The 21,564-nt window shown below is 31.0% G+C and overlaps 1 protein-coding gene across 1 annotated transcript; it reads left to right on the plus strand.

Annotated features, from left to right (window-relative positions):
* The first annotated feature begins 37 nt into the window (after positions 1–37).
* LOC141460743 (odorant receptor 4-like) lies at positions 38–11,577 on the plus strand. Its single transcript, XM_074141031.1, has 7 exons — positions 38–1,025; positions 1,654–1,871; positions 6,098–6,239; positions 7,745–7,844; positions 9,285–9,392; positions 9,834–9,989; positions 11,304–11,577. The coding sequence occupies exons 3-7, from the start codon at positions 6,145–6,147 to the stop codon at positions 11,352–11,354; spliced, it is 510 nt and encodes a 169-aa protein (XP_073997132.1). The 5' UTR covers positions 38–1,025; positions 1,654–1,871; positions 6,098–6,144; the 3' UTR covers positions 11,355–11,577.
* The last annotated feature ends 9,987 nt before the right edge of the window (positions 11,578–21,564 follow it).

A 21,564-nucleotide genomic window follows, 5' to 3' on the forward strand; every position in this document is an offset into this window, starting at 1 on the left:
TTAGCATTTTATTATTTATGCACAGCCACTGTTGACGTCAAATAATTTTCTTTTTTCTAATCTTAACGAAATGTAAATAAGTAAATTATATAAAAATAAAGCTTAAATCTGATGATTTTATTGTAAGATAAATAAATCCTAGAAAGTGATATCAAATTATATTATTAAAAGTTAAAATCCTAGGTGTCCCAATTTATTGTGAATAAATATTAATAATAATTTAAGAAAATTTGTATTAATTTTTTCACCTTCTCTTATTAGATCGTGACATATTTTCTTTTTCGATTTTTTCATCAGAAATCCTTCATATTTCTTCTACATAAGTGGAAACGGAATAAAGCAGCAAAATTTGAAGTTAGTGGAGACGAAAAAAGACAGCTAATTATTTGGTTTAATAAAGTTTAGTGATTATTAATTGCCCATAATCTAATTTGAATTAATCAATAGTAATAATATGTTAACACTAACTAATGTAATATAAAAAATATTTTGATTTAATATTTATTTGAATATTTTACAATTTTATATAAAAAAAAAATTACAAAAATAAAAAAGCCGCAAGTAATCAAATTAATTCAAATAACAGTGTGGAAGGTTATAGTTAACTCACGTACGATGTGCCCTCATAAAATGGTAATCCAGTGATTGATTGTTTCACTCTGTATTCTTTATTAATTTGTTACTTTCTCTTACTTAGTATTAAAATGAACTTGTCAAATTTGTGTTAATGAATTTTCATGTTTTGAAGTCTGTCGAGTAAAAAAATAAAATTTGGAATTAAAAGTGCACTTGCTCTAAGGAAGAAAGTTCAATATTTGTTATCCGTTTCAAATTATCGGGTTAAATTTGCTATGAAAGTCCATTAAACGGAACAACTACTTCGAATAGATATCCACTTTAAAACAAAAAAAAATTATCGAAACCGGCCCTGTCGGTTTTGATTTCAACACTCATTGCATCCATGTAGATTTTCAACTTTTTTTGAAACATTTTTCTAGAAAAAAATTCTATTGAGGCCACTACAAGTAAGTTGAAATTAGTTTTTACAAAGTATACTGAAAATTTATAGCAAAACGTGACTATTTTCGTTTGAAAACATTCTTTGTGAAATTTGTTTTTTAAGTTTACATTCAGGGAAAGAAAGTATTTGAACTTCCTGCTTAAGTGCTATTTCTGGGAAAGTTTGAGAATGTTATTGCTTTAAAATATCTTTAGAAACAGATTATTGAAAACTTTATACTCCTAATTTCATTTCTAAAGAAAAAAGTACTTAGTTTTTGGATGTCTGAAAAGAATAAACTAATTTTAAGCTACTTTTAAAATAAAAAGTTCATTCCCCTCTTTCGATACTCTTTGTTTAGTAAAGAAGTATTTCATTCCTATCAAATTTAAATTTGGTGTTGAATACAATCATAAATGATGGGGATTTACCGACAATCTACAGCCTTCATATTAACCTTACTAGAACACATTATGAAAATCTTTTGTTTAAAGAATTACTTCAAAATCTATAAATTATGGTTATGTCAAGTATTAAAATTTTCTTAAATAACAGAAAAGAAATTACGAAGAATACTATTAAACTCTAGTAGGATGGAAACGTACTTTCTTATAGATTATAAATAATAAAGATGCTTCATTTTTGGTGTTTAGCTTTTTAAAACTGAAAGAAGTGAAGTTGCGTAGTTAAATCAAGAAAAACGAAATGAAGTAAAGTGCCATTGTATGCTCGTTTGTATGAATAATGTTAATGATATGGCCGATATGTTTTATGGAGATGGGTTAATGCGAAAAGAGAACCATTTATTAAATATTCAAGGTCTCCTTTGCTCCACTGAATTAGTAATTTGTTGGCGAAGATTTGAGAAACGGTAAGTTAATTTTGTACAATTATACTTGTATATTATTCGATTTACTGAATATAGTAGTTATAATTTTATTTAAAAAAATATATCACTTTTGATAATTATGAAAATTATTCAGTACTATGAATAATTGAATAGAGCACTACTATGAATAAATAAAGCACTTTTTTAAAACTATTTTTAAGGATAAAAGGGATAGCGGAATAAGAGGGGTCTGGCGGCCCTCACCGGTTTTGAAACAATCGACCCAAAAACTTTGGAGGAGACCGAAAAAAAAATTTTTGAAATTTTTTCCGACCCTCTCCAACCCCACAAAAACCCGTAAACGAGAAAAATGTGTTTTTTTGATATTTTAATTTTTTTCGAGCGTTCTAATCCTTTTAAAGCGGTTCCAACGCAACTAAAAATTTATTTTGGATGTGTAGATGTTCCCTGAATTTTTTCGGTTTTTACTGTACAGTTAAATGAAGTGAAACATAGCTTAGAATCCAAAAAAATCGTTAAAAATCGGGATTTTATAAAAACAAGTCTTCGGCATTTTGGGCTGACTCGATGGAAAATGACGGCCTAACTATGGTTGAAAGATACACTCTTACTCTACAAAATGGCGCAATTGAAACTCAATTTGGTTGCTTGTTGTCTGCGATAACTCAATTTGAGTAAAACGCGAATTTAAAAGGTATGCGATTTTGGCCTATAAAATAAGTCACAATTTAATTAAAGAAAAAAAGCACCAAAAATAATGTTCGTATAAAGGTATTCTAAATCGCTGATCAAGAATTTGATGTCAAAACCATGTTTCGACAATTGACAGCTGTTAAAAATGCTGTCAACAAAAAACGAAGAATTCATTTTTTTTCAATTTTTTTTAAATGCACGGATAATTGTTTTTATTTTCAATTCATTGAGGTAATTATAATCTTGAATTTAATGATAAAAGTATATGTTGATAAAACGTCATATCACATTTTTTTAGTTTGATTTTGTCGAAGATGTTAATTTTTTGAAATTTTTTTCGCTAAAACAGAGATGCCACCAAAAAAACGAAAACTTCCAAATGATGAATGAATGATGAACCTGTAAAAAGGATCTTCAAATCTTTTTCTGTCATTTCGGGAAAGTCTGATACATCGTCTGATGTCAATGGTTTGAAGATCCTGATGCTGACAAGTTTGAGAGTTCTGATAATTGTCGTTCCACACGATCACGATCTTGCGGAAAAGTTTCATGATGACTGTGGCTTGTTGATGGTAAATTCGGATCCGCACTGACTAGACGAGTTGAACGACGACATTTTCCGCACAGAACGTTTCCTACATCCACTTCTTTGTCCAGTTCAACCGAAAACAAGTTGGCTTCTTCTTCTGAAGTAATGACTTTTTTTTGCCCGGTGCCGTATCGCAACAGTAGGTCGCATTTTATGCACCTTTCATCATTTGGAAGTTTTCAAATCCAATTCCTCGGATTCGAATCTACCATCAACAAGCCACAAGTAGATTATTCAACAACAATTATTGATTTCTCAATTGTAATTTAATTTAGTCCCCTTAATTTTACTTATAGTAAAATATTGGAATAATTAGCTGTCCTAAAAATATGCATATCTTATTTACTTTATATTACATATATACAACATTGTGGGATAAATACCTAGATTGAGAATGTAATTGAAGAAAACTATATTATTTGCGATAAAGCCAGATAATTATTACCTATTATCACAAACGTTTGACTACTACATAGAATAACAATTACTTTAATACTTTTACTTTATATACTTTTATCATTAAATTCAAGATTATAATTACCTCAATGAATTGAAAATAAAAACAATTATCCGTGCATTTAAAAAAAATTGAAAAAAAATGAATTCTTCGTTTTTTGTTGACAGCATTTTTAACAGCTGTCAATTGTCGAAACATGGTTTTGACATCAAATTCTTGATCAGCGATTTAGAATACCTTTATACGAACATTATTTTTGGTGCTTTTTTTGTTTAATTAAATTGTGACTTATTTTATAGGCCAAAATCGCATACCTTTTAAATTCGCGTTTTACTCAAATTGAGTTATCGCAGACAACAAGCAACCAAATTGAGTTTCAATTGCGCCATTTTGTAGAGTAAGAGTGTATCTTTCAACCATAGTTAGGCCGTCATTTTCCATCGAGTCAGCCCAAAATGCCGAAGACTTGTTTTTAAAAAATCCCGATTTTTAACGATTTTTTTGGATTCAAAGCTATGTTTCACTTCATTTAACTGTACAGTAAAAACCGAAAAAATTCAGGGAACATCTACACATCCAAAATAAATTTTTAGTTGCGTTGGAACCGCTTTAAAAGGATTAGAACGCTCGAAAAAAATTAAAATATCAAAAAAACACATTTTTCTCGTTTACGGGTTTTTGTGGGGTTGGAGAGGGTCGGAAAAAATTTCAAAAAAAATTTTTTCGGTCTCCTCAAAAGTTTTTGGGTCGATTGTTTCAAAACCGGTGGGGGCCGCCAGACCCCTCTTATTCTGCTACTCCCTTTAACTTCTTTTTTTTCACGGAGGCAAAAACGATAATTTTATGAATGTAATGAATACATAATAGTAGGAATCTCGTATGTATTGCGAAAAATACTGAATAAAAAAGAAAAATAAAATCCGTAAAAGCTTGGTGTGAACTCTCACAAAATAATTTTTATTAAAAAATGTTTATAATCTTGTGGTAAACCAGAACTTCTAAAAGATTGAATCTACTAAGATAGGCATATGTCCGGAGGCGGATTCTGCAGTCAATATTGATGTTTTGATATTGCAAAATTACATATATTCAATTCAAGAGAGAAGAGTTGATAATTTGGCTGCAGCTACACCAATAATACCGTGTGGAAGACTAATTATTGTATTAATATTGACAATAAGTTTGATCGTAGTCTTATCTTATAGAATATAAAGGTAATAAATGTTTATTCTGTGTTGAAGGCGAAATTAGCGCATGAAGATTTTATTATTATAATTACTATCATCTTAAATGCAAGGTTCTTTGAGAACTTTTCTTTATTATCTGTTTACTTTGAGAACTCCAAAGTGCTGACGTGTAAATCACTACGAAACGTGTAACGTGCGTATTTACCGTTCAAGATCTTCTCAAAATCCTAAAGTCTAGAGTAAATTCCTAATTATTGTTTATTTCATGGCTTAAAGAGATAATGTTGCCTAAATTATTTTCTAAATATATTTTCAGAAACAGTCTCTTTAAAACCTGGATTGTGCTGTATTCTAAACGAGATGTACAGTTTTAAAATGAAAATTTAATGTGTTATTTCTTAAAACAAACCCCTCACCCGTAGGCAATTGAAGATTTTTTTTTTATATCCAATAAGAGAAAAAAATCAAGAATAGTAATTTTATTATTTAGGTCTACTAAATAAGTAATTCCAGGTAAAATTAAATTACAACAAAAAAAGTCTTATTACAGGTAATTATAGTGGCTTGGGGAGATTTATATTATTAAAAATAATTCCTCTAGTATACGGTTTAATGCGCATGCATATTTCAAAGCATGGTTTGTGTTCCTTTGTAAGTTTTTCTAGTTTTCTTTCTGATGTGACAAAGGTTCACAGTCAAGCTTTGCGAAAAAAAATTTCTTTGAAAAAAAAAGAAATGAACAAAATACCCTTGGAAATGATAGATTTACTAAAATTTGGTGGATTATGGTTTAATTATTCAGGCCATAAATATGAGAAATTAATATATTTTGTTCAGTTTTGCAGATTATTTGTTATTCTGTTTATATGTATGCTAACAATTATACCAATCTTTACTAAAGGAATGAACTATGTAATGTCTGGAAGTGCAGTATTCATACCATTGGGCTTAATTGTTGGCTGTCTAGCCATAATAACTGTGGCTGGATTTAAAACTGTGGAAAAAACTATATACTTAACGGATGAAATTATAAATTCCCATAAAGAAGTTTGGGAATTGAATGTAATAAATATTGAAGTAGATAAGGCTAGAAAAATTGTAGATATTCTAAAAAAATATCTATATCTATTCGCAGTATTCTACATTTTAGCACCAGTAATTATTGACCTATTAAGAGCTCAAATGGGCTATTTAAACCCATATAAAGTTTTACTTCCTTTGGACGGCTATCTAGATGAGATTATCGTAAGAGATTATAATTACTTTCTACTGACGTTTCTATCATTTATTTGGTTTGTTTTGATCGTCGCAAATAATGTAGCATTTGAAGGTTTGGTATTCTATCTTGTATCACTGGCAATTGGTGAAATGAAGATAATTAAAATGAAATGTGATTCATTGCGTGATGAGAAATACGAATGGAATCTGGAAGAGATAATCAACAATCATCGTATGCTATTGAGGTTTGTGTGTTTTGTTTTTTTTTCTTTTTATCTCATTATAATGATGTTTTTATTTTGGGACTGCAGTTTCTTATTATCAGCCTTTTTATTCCACGAGGTAATTATTTTCAACGATGTGTCAAAAGTTTTTCAATGGTCCCTTGGCTCAAAAATAGTGATTTATTTTTGAGAACGTAGAGGAGTATCTAACTTAACAATTCTGAGATAGCTTGAACTTTATATTTCGTTGTGAGTTCCCTCGAGGAACTTTCTTTAGCGATGATAATACGTACTTCAACAGGATTCCCACTTTATGGAGGGGGGATTTTCTTTTAAAAAAAAACCGCCGATGATTTTTCGTAAAACTTTATTCTTTATTGCACACATCTAAGTTTCTACATTTTCAAAAAAAAAAAAAAAATCGGTTAAGAGCACTACTTTTAGGGTTGACTTTAGACGGGCAGTGATGAGCAGTTTCAATAAAACCGAACGGTAGAACAGTTGTAAAAGGGTTGTTGGCCGAAAACTGCGCATAAGAGCTTTTTGTTGAAAAACTTCCATTTGACAAATATTTTTCTCTTTTTATATGAAAGTTAAAATTCCCAAATTTTCTTTAAAATTAAGGGCATTTTTCTGATTATAGCTATATAGTATATATTTAATTAATTTTTTTTTTGCAACAACTCTGATTAAATATTTCGAATAAAACTAAGCCAAATCATAAAGTAGAAATAATCGATGAGTCAATACAATTTGGAGTTTCTTAGGGATTCATCTTTAACTGAACTATTCGATCTTTTTCGAAATGGAAAACCATTCGTAAAGCTTGCCTAGCTCTAAGTTTCTTCCCTATTAGCGTTAAAGGTTTTTCTGCTGCTGATTTTCCGAACAGGAATCAGAATTTGATGCTGACACTTTACTCTGACGTACTGTAATTACAAAAAAAGAAAAAAACCGAGATAAGGACACTGTAAACGCTCTGAGGTTTCCCCCAAGGACTTCAGCATAGCCAAGTGAAATCAGAACAGGTTCTGCTGAAGCACCTTTACTGGGATACATCAAGGTATCCACGAGAAAAGGCTCAGATACTGCTCATTGACAGCTTTTGACTTGTCTGGATCAGTGTAGTTTAAAGAAAATGTTCATGAAATGGCATAAAGAGATTTTTTTTTTTTTTTTTGGAGCTCAAGCCTAAAAACTCTTAAGACATTATTAAATACAGTAGGAAAGATCACGTAACCTAGTGGTACTGATTACCTACAACACATGCACCTATGTACCGCTACTTGTTCAACAAACAAAGGCAATTTAACCAGATTAGGGGCAATAGTTTAAGATTGAAGAGTCTACAGAATCTGTGGCATTCTTCCTTTAAGAAATGTTCGCACTTTTATATAAAAGATGAAAATTTGAGTTTAAGAGGAAAAAAGAAAATTGAAGGGTTGGCCAAGGGGTAGACTAGATGGCCTAGGCCTATTCCATAGGGCACACGCCATGAAATAATAATTATTTATGTCATCTTGCAGGTACATTAACTACCAGAAAGAGAGCATTGGATTGCAGCTCTGTATGCAGAACGTATTGTCAACTATGAATAATTGTTTGGTTATGTATTTAATTAATAATGTAAGGAATATTCTTAATGAGTATTAATTGAGATTTTATTGAAGTATTTTTGTAGAAAAAAAAAATTAATTGTTATTTCATGAACTTCTTTTGGGATTATACGTTATTCTGTATGCCATAACATAAGGTGTTTCTGGTAAACGTAGTTATCTAGTTTCCTGGTAACAGACGGCTTCTTAACATCCTTTTGGGATGAATCACCCACCTACTGGACACTTTGGTTTTATGAAATTTCTCTAGATCAGTTTGTAGAATATGCTGAGATGGAGGAAGTGAAACAATTTATAATTACAAGGAGATCAAGTTTAAAACCTCTGGTTGGAAACAGATTGTCGACGTAAGAACTTATGTTGCTCAAGTCCTTGAAAGAATATTTCTCTTATTCTTTGCTTATGGCTGGTTTTTTCCCCTTTTGGGATGCTCTATTGCCCAAGACGAGCTTTGGATAATGTGCCCTTAACAAAATTAAATCTCTTCCGATGAAATAAAACCTAAAACTGGGAAATGGGCTTTCCCTCTGCGATTTCGATAATTAAGACCCAGCGTCCTTTCAATTTTGGGTAAACGAATGACCTTTTTAAAAAAATTATTGAGTATACGAACCGATCAAAACCCTTAGTTACATCCTAGATTGAGTGAGATAAAAAATTGTAAAATTTCGTAAAAAAATTGTATTAAAAATTGAAAAGGTATTTATAAATTGTAATGAACACCTATCTTCCTCCACATTACCAGGTAATCCTCTAAGGCAGGGGTCGGCAACCTGTGGCTCTTTTATGCAAATTGTGTGGCTCTTCAGCGTGCCCAAAATGCATATATTATATATTTCAATTTTATTGGAACAAATGAAAATTTCTTTTATTAAAGTAAAGATATTTTTCCAAAAAGAATTTTAACTGTGATAGGTTAGTAATTTGAATAGAATTATATTAAAATAAAGTACGTAATTATATAGGACTGCCGCCTTTTCAATCAAACACAGGTTTAGTTAATATTTATTTGTTTACTTACTTTGCAATATGTGAAAATAAATAAATATATAAAACGTTTAAATGTTATTGAATATCATAAAATAATAATTTGTGAATATAAATGATCTACAGAGTTGTTCACACTATCATCCTTGTGGCTGTTGCTAAGATTTATTAAAATTATTTAAGGAGAAATGGCTCTCGACTTAAAATAGGTTGCCTACCCCTGCTCTAGAGGAGATTGAAGAGAAGATGGCCTCGTGACCTGCTCTTATCGTGAGAGCAGTATAGCAAAGCACGTTACTGGAGCGACACCACTGGGTGCCTTCTCCATTCATGATTTTCTTTTATTTTTTTTACCATATTTGCTTGTTGCAACAACCGTTGCAGTGGTAAATTCCAATAAAAGATTTAAAAAAATAAAAATTGTAATGATAACAGTGGTAATTTTTGTTTTGTTTTTTTCCAGACCTACGATACCGATAAAATACTGTTCACATTTTGTTGCCTATTTTTAATATTTGTCGCAGTACTTTTGGGAGCAATTTGTGATCAAGGAGAAAGTGTACAATCTGAGGTAAGCTTAGCTCTGTAAACCAAAGCTTATGCTTTCCTCTATGCTTAAATTCCAGTTAGCATGTTCCTCTCCCAACTTTCATATCGTAAACACCAGATTCCTGACATTATGAATAAACTCTCTTCCTCAATTGCCTTTCCAACAGGAACTTATACTGCTAAGTTTCCTAGAAATTAATTGTATGATTTTAATGTATTTTACGAAGTTTTAAAATTTTATATCTAGTAAGCCTTTTTTGAGAGAGAGGTAGAAATGATCCATTTACTAAAGTGGTTACAAAAGAAGATGCTAAATACTCGTATTTTACAGCTAAGTTGCGAACTGATCTTATAGCGATACTCAAAAGGAATTTAAAGTTAATCTTCGAGTAGTTTTCCTTCCGCTTTTGACATATTGTGGCTGCACATTAAAGATGTTTAAGTTCTTATTCTTTTTTTCCAGAGTGAAAAAATGTTCCAATCTATTTACAATACACCTTGGTATAAACAAAGTCCAAAAAATAGAAAAAGTATAAATTTAATGTTGTTGCAAGCTTCAAGACCGTTGGTGTACGATTACAAGAGACAATCGCCAATCAATCGTTTGGCTTTTAGAATGGTAATCTATTGTTTTTTTTGTTAATAGTTTTTGGGAACAGCAGCTTTACTTCACTATTTACTATTATTGCAATTTTTAGTAAGAACTAAAAACTAGTCCGTCATAGGCTACCACTTTTCTGATAATGATCTGACATTTTCTTCTTTCTCTATATCCTTCCACATAATTCATCCTTCCGCTTCCGTCTCAGGCTGCTGATATTTGTTTCTAAGACAATCACTCCTATATTCTTTCAGGTTATCTCCTTCAGCCTTATCTAAGGTCTCAGATTTTGCTATTCATTTGTGGCCCTGTCCTCTTTAGCTTCCAACCTCTCTCCATACTTCGTTATCCCTTAATCAGTTTAATTTGGATTCCTTTCTCATATTTCTCCAGAACTATATTTCCTTTGCATTTATTTTTTGTTTTCGGAGATCGTCAAGGCCTCAACACCGTATCCTAGGATGTTCTAAAGGACAGGAGACAAAAATGTTCTTTTTCATTTTCTAGAGGTAATTGAATTCAACAAAACTGAATGCCAAATCCTAATTGTTTTCTCGCCTTTTTTTTGTCTTTTCCCATTTCTGCGGTCTCTAATTCTTTCAGCGTTATTTTCTTAGGTTTGGACACTTACTAACGTTCGTTTTAGCGCCGAATGAACATTGACGAGTAATTTTCATTTCACGAAAAGTCTCTTCGAATGGACGTTGTAGGACAGAAACCTTTTTTTTAACGAATTCACACTTACTCTAATTTGTCTTCAGTTTTTTTTTTTTTTTTTTTTTTCTAACTTTACTATCATCTCCATAAGTTTTAGAGGTTTTTATGCAAATTTTTCCCTCTAATTAGATCTGTACACCCTTTCTAGACTGTGTATATATGCTATAACTGTGTATGAGCTAGAATATACTATTTGGTGCTCCTGTAAATACTTTGTAGTAACTTTGTAAATAAATTAATACTATCATCTCTATGCTCTGGAAGGAGAGCTATAATTAAATCTTCCACTTCTTTATATAGTAGGATGATTGTTTTCTTCATCTAGTCAGTTTCTTCTCTGGTGCCATTAAAAGACTTAAGCTTCAACAGCCGTTGACTCTATTTTCTTGAAATTCATTCTTAAACTCCAGTTCGCTTGTTCTTCTCCCAGCTTTCATATCGTAAACTCCAGATTCCTGACATTGTGAATAAGCTCTCTTCCTCAATTGTCTTTCCAACAGGAACTGCTAATAAGTATTATTTATTTTTCTTATTTTATTAGTTGATAGTTCTTCTTTTTTTTGTTATTATCTGTTCAAATTTTACTTAATTATTGTTCTTTAATTTAAATTTCAGATTATTAACGGATCTTATTCTTATTTTATGCTCTTAAAATCTTTTGAATAAGATTACTACAAATTTTTACCAAAGAGAATTAGAAAATAGATATTTATTTATTTAAAAGAAGTGCAACCAGCTGATTTATTCTAGGTCTATGTTGCATTAATGAGAGCGTATAAAAATGTTAAGTTTTGATTACAAGCAGGAGCATCTTGGTACCAGATATTGGTATGGTCTTCATAGCATTTTATTGTAATTAAAATAATAAAGTTGATTATTGCATGATTTATTTTATCGCTGTGCGGTTGAACATGTACTGTTTAAATTTTGAAAAAAATTTACGAATAATGTGGGAGATTAAAATGGCTTTTAGCTATCTTCTTCTCTCTTGTTCCATCATTTACCTTTTTCCTCCACCCCTCCCATCAATCTCTTATCTTCCTTTACTCTTCCTTCTTCCTCTCTTTCTCTTACCACCTTTACTTTTCTCTCTCTCTCTGGAAGCGTTCATATGTTCGAATAAATAAAATATCTCTAACCATCTGATTTCAAAAAAAACTTACGACTCCGTGGTTGCATCTAAAACAAACATCAGATTTGTACTTTCTTTGATTTTTTTTATTGTTAAGTCATTTGGCTCAATTTCCGCAATAATCCGTTGGATTTCTTTTTCTAGTTCAGGATTTTATTTTATTTATTTATTTTTGTGGTTTGTTAGCCTAGAACCTAGGACTTTACAAAACCTCAACCCAAAATAATCGTATGACGTCAAGTCAAAAGATGAGGGTGTTTTAATTAACGCTTTCTGAATTTCTGGAAATCACACCTTAATGGGACTTGGAAAAACAGAAAAACTTTTCTTTTTTTTAATGGTTTCTCTTAGCGTAGAATATGTGGTGGTACTATCCCATTGATGAAATCACACAGGCCGATCACAAACAGGTATTATCCGTGAAATTCTGTAATCAAAATTCAGCACCTTTTTAAGAGAAATTAAAAAATATCTTGTTCAACAACATATTTCTAGCAGTTTTAAAATCTTTGCGACAGTAGTTATAATTACTGAGCAAAACAAAACAAAAATTATAACTCGAATGACCCTGGGGTTGTGCAAGGACGTAGTTTTGTTTCTTCATGCTTCATTACGTTATCAATCTCTAAAAGAATTTAAAATTTCTTTTAATGTTTAATTGATAAATATATATATTTCTGTAGTTGAACTTGCTTGATTTAAATTGCAGGTGGAAATTCAATATATTTGCACATTCTGCAAGGTGCATAAACGACATTGAAATATAAATTTCGATTAGTCAGTTAGCTTATTTGAGGAAAAATGTGCAGGTATTGTTTTATTACATCCGTTTTCCTTAGAATGAAATCATTTGTTAACATTCACTCATCTTTCTCGTGCTACAATTATTCTACAATGTTATTAGACAAAAATGTTTCTTAGAAATTATAATTTTTTTACAAAACCTATAAACATTTTCTATAAATTTAACAATAATAATTTTAATTGCTAAAAATACAAATCATTTTGTCAGTGAGAATTTGACACATATTATGTATATACAATATAAAGGAAAATTTGGGATTATTACAATATTGAAGGGATATTATTAAATAATGTACTCACGAATAATCCGCTAATATTAAGATCAAATGGTGTAAATGAGTTTTTTTTAAAATTTATTTGTTAAGTTACACCAGCGCTAGATACACTATTAGTAACAATGACAATTACTGACACCACTACAAACTCATTAATTGAGGGGAGAAGATACCCAGTGATAACACTCCCTAAATCGTCTCCAGGGTTAGCTACTCTCTTTAGAAGAGACAAAATCGCGAGGCCACTGACGTTTCAATCGTCTGGGAGGATGATCTGGACGGTGATGAGATGATAAATGGCGGACAAGAGGATTGGAATGTGAGTACAAGTTCTGATGAAAACTTTTATAGAGAGTTCGTGCAACCTAGGGACCTACAAACGGAATTTCCAGGTCTGTGTGGATGGTTAGATTTGAAACGTAAAATGGAGCGTTAACGATAGTGCGGAGAATTTTAGACTGAAGAGATTGAATTCGTTGAAGATTGGAGCGTTTTGTTGATCCCCACAGTTCAATACCGTACGTCCAGGCGGGTTTTTAGTTTAGAATTGTAAATCAGTCGTTTGTTATTAAGTGAAAGTTTTAAACGTTGGTCTAGTAGTCTTTTAAGCAGTCTGTTAACTTCAATTCGTTTAAGTCGTGTGTGCGGGTTCCAAGTATAAATGAACTTAAAATTATTAAAAAGAAAAACCTAACCAATCATGAACTAAGAAAAAGTAAACGTAAAACTAAAAATCAAAATTAATTAAGGGAATGTTAACGACTTTTTGTAATTCAGGATTTTGGCTTTAAAAAATTAAGTTAAAGTTCAATCAGAGATTAATTTTTTTAAAAAACTATAAAATATTGGTTATTCCACTAAACAATGGGTCAGAGAGCTCCAGCGGTCATGAAGATTGCATCTCTTACTGCTGTCAAAAATACTCGTAAATATTTCTTCATTAATCAGTATTCTGGCACATTTGAGATTGGCCATGCAAATGTGGCTCCAGAGCTAAATCTTTTTTTATACTTGTTCTAAGAGATAAATACTCATTCTTACTTAAATATGTACTCGCTTCGGCGGTACGTGTACTAAATATAAGTAAAGAAATGCTTTTTAATGATTTGCTTTAAGTGAACGTTATTTTCTGCTGCTTATACAAATAGTAGGTTTCAATCTAAGAGGTTGTGGCTGCGTAAGAGAATTATTTAAGAAAATAAAGCCGAAGAAATTCCATGTTGAGAAACTTTTTAAATTGTTATTGTTCAATAAAATACGAGTCGGATGTACAACGCACTATTGAAACAACTTCAGGGACTTGTGGCAGGGAAACAGCCAAGCATTCTATTATTTAGGCCAACAATCATTGTAGACCAAAATTCTTCGCTGAATAACTAATGCTGTATATTGATTCTAACAGAACATAAAGGCGGATTCAGGATTTAGGCGGATTTATCAAAAAATCTGGTGTAAGCAAACACAACTTTTCCTTAGTAATATTTATTTATTTATTTACTTTTTAAAATTTAACATTAAATTACAAGTAATATTTTAATTATTTCATTTTTTTAGCTTTCTCTAGCAATTTAGATCTTAGGTTTTCTCACTTCCCAGGAACAATGGAAGCAAAATATTGGAAATTTTAACCTGAACATTTGATCATTTCTTTTTGCAGGCTTTACGTCCAACTACTAAAATTAAGTTGTCGCAGACGGAGGTACTATTGAACATATTTCACTATAAATTCCTCTTTGTAACCATTGAAAACTCGCAAGTTCTAGAGCGGAATTCGAACCCAGTACCACAATATATCTTAGGCTGGCGGGTCTCGCCTCTGACCGCTCGGCTATCCACATTTCGCAGATACGTCTTCTGGTCATGTGTAAGTCTAGGCGACGTGGTTCCATTGCTTATCACTTACATTTCTTCGTTCCAGTACCGACTAGAACCCTTTCAGGCCGTCCTCTTCTTCTTTTACTTTACCAGGGCCTCCATTTAATTAGTTTTTTGGTCCATCTGTCGTACCCCCTCATTATATGTCGTGCCTACTTCCATTTCTTTTTGCTATTCTTCCAGTTATATCGTGTATCCTGATCCTTTCAGAAATTTCTATAATATATTTCTCCTTACCTCCAACAGTTTTTCTTTGCTTTCGTATGTTTATTTATTTTTGTTTCAGGATTCAGGCTTCACATACGTACGTTAGGAAGCAGCTGTGTTTCAAAAATTTGGAGTTGGAACGTTTAAAGTTTAAAATATAGGAAGTCATGTGAGTGCACGCACCAGATTATTTTTAATATAACTTTTATCTAATGCGAAATATCGTAGATATGTAAGAGATTAGCTCATGTAATTTTATTTTATTTTTTTATTTTTCTTGAAGAGATTAGATTTAAAGAATCGTAAATATGCAAGATTATACATTTTACTGACCTTGACTCTTCAACTTCTGCTTGCACATTTTTCCTTATTACGTTGCCTTCTTTCTTAGAATTAAATTTCTATTTTTAATAATTTATTATTTGAACTATTATAAAAAAAAAAAAAATCTAATCATACATATTACAAGATATATCCTCTTCATGGGTTTCGAAATGCTTGATAGTATTGTTTGCTATAATTAATACAAAAAATAGAACTAGTAAATATTCTTCTTTACAGAATGTCTATCAAATAAAAGTAAATAAATAAATTTAAAAAAAAGCTTTAATTTAAAAGTCGACTCTACACTTTTTTTTGAATTTATTCTGTAACAATGGTTTTTCTCACCATTGGAGTGAGAAAAAAAACTAATTTAATAAATACGGCATTATTGGGACTTTGTTGGGAAAGGCTTGACCTGTCCAAGCGGAAACAGATGGTTAAAATGGGTTTAAATTGCTCGTAATTCTTTCGTCATTCTTACAGGACATCCTTAACCTTCTCATTTGGGTCTAATAATGGAAAAAATTAGGTTACGAAACAAAAAAAATGGAATGGATTGGGTCCTTACCTAATTCCTATTATTTATTATTGTTTTTTCTTTGATGGGTGTTATTTTCAGCTGACGATCTCAAAATATTTTTCTAAATAAAATAACATTTTAAACATGAGACTAATTCAAGTAAATGTCAAGACATTCTATGGTTGATGTGGCGTGAAAAACCCGAAAATAAACAAATCGAAAGTGATAACGTAATCCGATGTTCTAACAGCCTTTTGTACCCAGTTTTTTTTTTTTTTTTTTGGAGGGATCTGAAATTCCAAGAGACTGAAATTGTTCTGAGAGTTAAATTTGCCTAATCGTTTGTCATCGACCAGCACTTAGAGTTCATCAATTGTGAAGCCCTACACAACGTTGGCATTTCTAATTAAGATATCTTCAAATTATTCCAATATTAACGTTATTAAGGCTCTGCAATTCTATATTGCAGTCTGGACTTCTTCCCTAGAAGTAATTCAAAGCAAGTTTCTCAGATACGTAGCTTTGATGAAAAAAAAGAATTAATAATCCAAATTCAATAAGTTACAACAATTTATTGTAAGTATTAATTGCATTTTCTGCATTTCTTGTACATTATTATTTGATTTCTTATTCATCTGTGACATAATCAGTGACCTCATAAATAGCTCTTTCCACATTCCGGCTGAGAGCACCAGAAAAAAATTAATTATTATAAAGTTTCAATAAATATTCATTTTAACGTTTTGTTTTTCCGAGAAATCTGTGATTCTTAAGGTACAAGAAGATATTGATTTATTCAATATGTATGGATCAGCATATTTATCGGCAATAATGACATTTAATTCCATTTTCTAATGGCTGTAAATCCATTATTCTAATGTTTTCAATGAATTAGTGCTTAAATATGCCTTACCATAATATTATGTTCCAAATATAATGTAACTTTAATAATTATATTTTTAATAGGGTGTTTTGTTTATGTTTCTATATTTAAAGCATCAATGCATTATTGTTGCATTTATATATCATAATTTTGTTTTAATAATTATTGTAGTTCTGTTGCTATACATATGAAATTTGTAAAATGAAATATATGGTGCCAGTGTGCTATCCATTTTTCGGCACGGGTCAAATGACGCCATGGATTGGGCTGGTTGATGAAGAGGGGCGTGCAATCTGGACTTCACGCTTCACAGCGCCAAGTGCACCCCTTCCACTTCCAAAATATCTTCCCCAAGATGTTCAGAGGATAACTCCCTGTGACAACCTCTCCTATTAGGACCATTGCTTTGGAGGCCACCTCTAGGAGGAGGCGATATTTTATCATATGTTTGTCATCATCCAAATAGAAGAATTCTATTCCAATGCGTTCTCATTTTTCAATTTTAACTCAAAACGTTCGATGTCTGATTTGGGAAATTTCATTTAAAAAAATTGAAAACAGATAACTAAAATAGAATATATTTATCCTCCTACATATATGCCTAATCCCTCACGAATGAAGGCACATACAGGTAAGAAATTATAACAGTTGTAACACTAAAATACGCATACTTTCTTTAAAAAAATTGAAATTGGGCACTCCAACTTCATGTAATCAAATCGTAGTGTATCAAGTTGCAATCAAAATTCATGGTTTAACTTCTAGACGCAAGGATCACCGTCTTGTTCATTAAATCCACTTTTTTAAACAGGCCATATTAATGTGATAAACATCCTTCTCTCAAAACTATTTCAGCTACCTTTGATGATTGATTGGTAGGTTCTTATGCTGGGTTCCAGATTAATACACATTTATTTTCCGAACAAAATGTCAATTTTTTAGGGGTTGAATTGTGAAAAAAATCCTTTTTTTTTAGTGATTCTCTTCAAAGACAAAAGGAATTGTTGTCTAAATTAAATGATTCTAGCTGTATTTATATCGGCATTGTTGTGAGGATTGATTCACTGATGTGTCGAAGTCAGCTCTGATACAGTACTCATTATTAAAATAAGTAGACGTTTTTATATTTATAATAATATATTAAATATATTTTTTTAATAGCATGGGTTAAAACAACCCTCATATTGTTAGGAACAAGTATATTTTTCCCATAAATTAATAATGTTAATGAAAGTTCAACGGTTTAAAAAAAAAAAAAAATGAAGATAACCTATCAATAAACTCCTTTGTTAACTAAAATGTTATCATTCCTGTGTGTGGTCACCAGGTGTGAATAGCGTAATGTAATATATGTTAAATGAGTGCTTTATTATGAAAAATTAATTAATAGAATTTTTTTGTTATTTTTACCAGAAGGCGTGGAAAACATCTGCTATTACTATAGCTGTCATATCTTGTAAAACGTTCGAGGTTGAATTCTTAACAGTATTCGGAATTTCGCAGAGAAATGATCAGTAATTACGACTAAGAAAGAAGATATCAGGTACTGGTCTATTTTATTTTTTGTATTATTATATAATAAAGGAAATATTGAGAAAATAAAATCTATAATAATTGCCCAATTCTTAACTTTCAATTAAACTTACGTTTTAACGATCCTGTTATGTAAATACGCATTTATCTCGCATTATCTTCTAAATATCTGATTTTTTTTAAAAAAAAAAAACTGATAAATAAAATTGAAACAAGGAAAACAAAGCAAATAATTTACTGATTGGTGATACGCATCGTTAACGTTATGTTTGTGTAATTCAACAAAATTTAATCATCAGTTTTCTTGATGTATTTAATGAATTGTAGAAATTAATTGGCCAGTCCAGCAAAAATAATTACTGATTTTTTCGTAATACTATGTGTTTTTAAATTTTCTTTTTTTCATAGACTGAACAAGAAAATATTACTTCATTACGCAAATGGTGATTATTCTAAATAAAGTAATTTTAGAATCTCCAATTGAAAGGATAAAAGTAATCACGACTTAGATTTACAAATCATGGTTTAGTATTTTACGATTGTCATTAAAATTAAAGAAAAATATGTGATTGTTTAAATCCTTTTCGCTTTATCTCACTGTACAATAAACGTACGTTTAGTTAGATCTATAATAGAAAATTTAACTGCTTAAAAACTGCAAGTTTTGCTAATTTAAGATAAAAATTGAAAATTTTTAATTGTTTTATTAGGTAAGTTTGTCGTGATTAATAACAGAGTTTCAAATAACTTTTATTAGATTGTTGTAGATTATTAAGTATGGAAAGATGCTATTAAGTGGATTCCTTTTTCAAAAAAATAAGATCATATATTTGAAGAAGTTCCTTTAAGCTGTCAATTAAGTGAAAGACTTCTCCAGCTGTAAAAGACCGTTGACCTTTGGCCTGCATCAACCATTGCTCCTGGACTTGGTGAATTCTTCTTCTTTTCCTCCTTTTGGAAGTGATAAATTATGAAAGATGCTATACTAATTTCAAGGTAAATCATAGCCTTCCACATTTTCTTAAAATTTATAATATTAACGTGGTATCTCTGAGTGGTGATGACGTGATAAAGCATTTCGAAGTGTGTAATTTTCGATAATAGTTTTTTTAAATCCTTTCCAGTCATAGTTTGTTTTGCGACTTGTGTGTGTGTGTGTTTTCTTTAAACTTCATAGATACATTTCAATAATGGAGAACTAAAACTTTTACTTGGCGAGATTTAACTTATTTGGGAAGATTTTAAAGTAACCCTTAATAGGAAAAGTAATTTTTAGAAATTTTATGTTTTTGGACGTAATTAAAATTTCTCATAAAAGGAAAAAATCGAAGAAAGTTGAAACTTTAAATATTAATTGGGACTCACTCTATGGTAACTTACCGATCGAAATCCCTTAATCTTTAAAAAAATATTCATAAATTGGTACTTCTAGTTCACCGATTTTAACCAAAAGTGACATTCTCAATGTAAAAAAATTTTAAATTTGAACGTATAGCTTATCTTTAGTTGCAGTTGTTGTTTGCTCATACACTAAGAGGCTGAGAAATCAATTTGTAAAAGCCACTTTTTCACACTGGGGGTACCTAAAAGTGAATAGTTTTGGTATAATCTCAAAATCGAAAATCTACACGATGGCAAAACCTTCGCTTACCAGAAAAAGAAAGTAAACAAAAACTGAGATACATACTCTTTAATATTCAATACCCTTCAGCGATCTTCAAATTAAAGCATTCCTTTTACTCTCCCTTAATATTAAGCAGCTGAAAAGAAAAAAACATAAATAATTTTGATGGTGTATATTTCCAATTTAGAAAGTTCAACGCCATTGTAGTATTTCGAAGAAAAGAATTAAAAATAAATAAAGACTGTTAACATTTGAATTGGATTCAGAAATAATTCTATTACGATTTATAACGTAATACACGGGAATTGGGGGAAACAAGGATCCCTCTCTCTCACTCTTTCTCACTCTAATGTACATTGTCAAGGTTACTTCCCCACATGTCTGTGAAGTCTAGGTCGATGATCACTGTTTAAAGTGGAATCCAGACATTTTAGTATTCTGTATAGTATCTTTACCATCGACAATTATTACTTGTTCTCGTTTGATGTATTGTGTCTAAGGTGAGCTGTACAACTTAGATTCTTTGCTACTGATTCTGTAAAGCAAAGTTATGATTTGTTCCTGATATGATAGTTTCCTTAATCTTACTGAAATCCACTGCTCACCACAGCTTACGTCAACGTTTTTCTTTCCTTGAAAAAAGCAATCTGGTTTTCCAAGTAATTTAATCAGCATGTATTTATCGCTTAACTCGTGTGTGTGTGTGTGTGTGGTGAGACGTTTGTCTATGAAGAACCTAAGTTAGCACACCAAGTCTGAACTAGGCAGAGGATTGTTTCGATTGAAGATACTAAGGTCAGGAGCTTGCTCAAAAAGTAAACGTAGCAGCCGGCATTTTTGTGGGTTAATTAAGCCATATCTTGGCTCAACTAATTTAAGTGGAAATTTGCAATAGGAACATGATTAAGAGAAAATCTAAGAAATGGTAGGTAGGTCTTCATGTTAAAAGCAAGTAAAAAGCCACACTATACGAGATTTTCTAAAGAACTATTCATTTTTCTAAAGAACTATTTATGGAATCGCCTTGAGATAGTTAGATTCTCCAGTTGCCGAAGAATCTCATTGATAAATGGAGGAATAAACATCAATCCAGATGCAAGGGTCAAAGGTTAAGTTTCGTTCTTTGGAGAAGTGATTATAGTTATTCATTTATATAGGTTAACCGGTCACTGTAGATTGCCACTATCGGTAACATTGAAAAAAATGAATGGATGAAAAAAATTGATATTGTAGTCAATAATTATCAATAATTCCAGTATTTAGAAAGAAAATTAGAGTTTTTGTAAGGGAAAGCCTTGTGAAGTTCACTGATCTTAATTTAGCCAAAAAAGCAAGTTTTACTAATGGAAAAAATTGTTTTTAGGGTTTAACAGAGAGTTGGAGGAGTTCTGCTTATCCTCATTTAAGAGCGAGTAGAGAACAGATGATGGTACCTGACAGCGTGAATTCAGTCAAAGATCATTTCCAGCAATATATTCGGTTAGTTTCATTTTCTCTTTTTCATTTTCCGCTATAAACTGTGGGAATTAAATTTTATTTTTTATATTGGCTGTTATTCCTGTTTCTCGAGATAAAATTTTCTGTTACGGAACTGTTAAATTACCATTTTGAGATACATACATATGTTTCCTTGACCTTTTCAATCTCCGGGTGACACGGCACGAGACCGTTCACTCGTACATTCCTCAACACTCTCCTC

The sequence above is a fragment of the Rhodnius prolixus genome, unplaced genomic scaffold (assembly GCF_049639745.1).
Source record: "Rhodnius prolixus isolate KJV_2025 unplaced genomic scaffold, Rpr scaffold_6, whole genome shotgun sequence".
Classification (NCBI taxonomy): Eukaryota; Metazoa; Arthropoda; class Insecta; order Hemiptera; family Reduviidae; genus Rhodnius; species Rhodnius prolixus.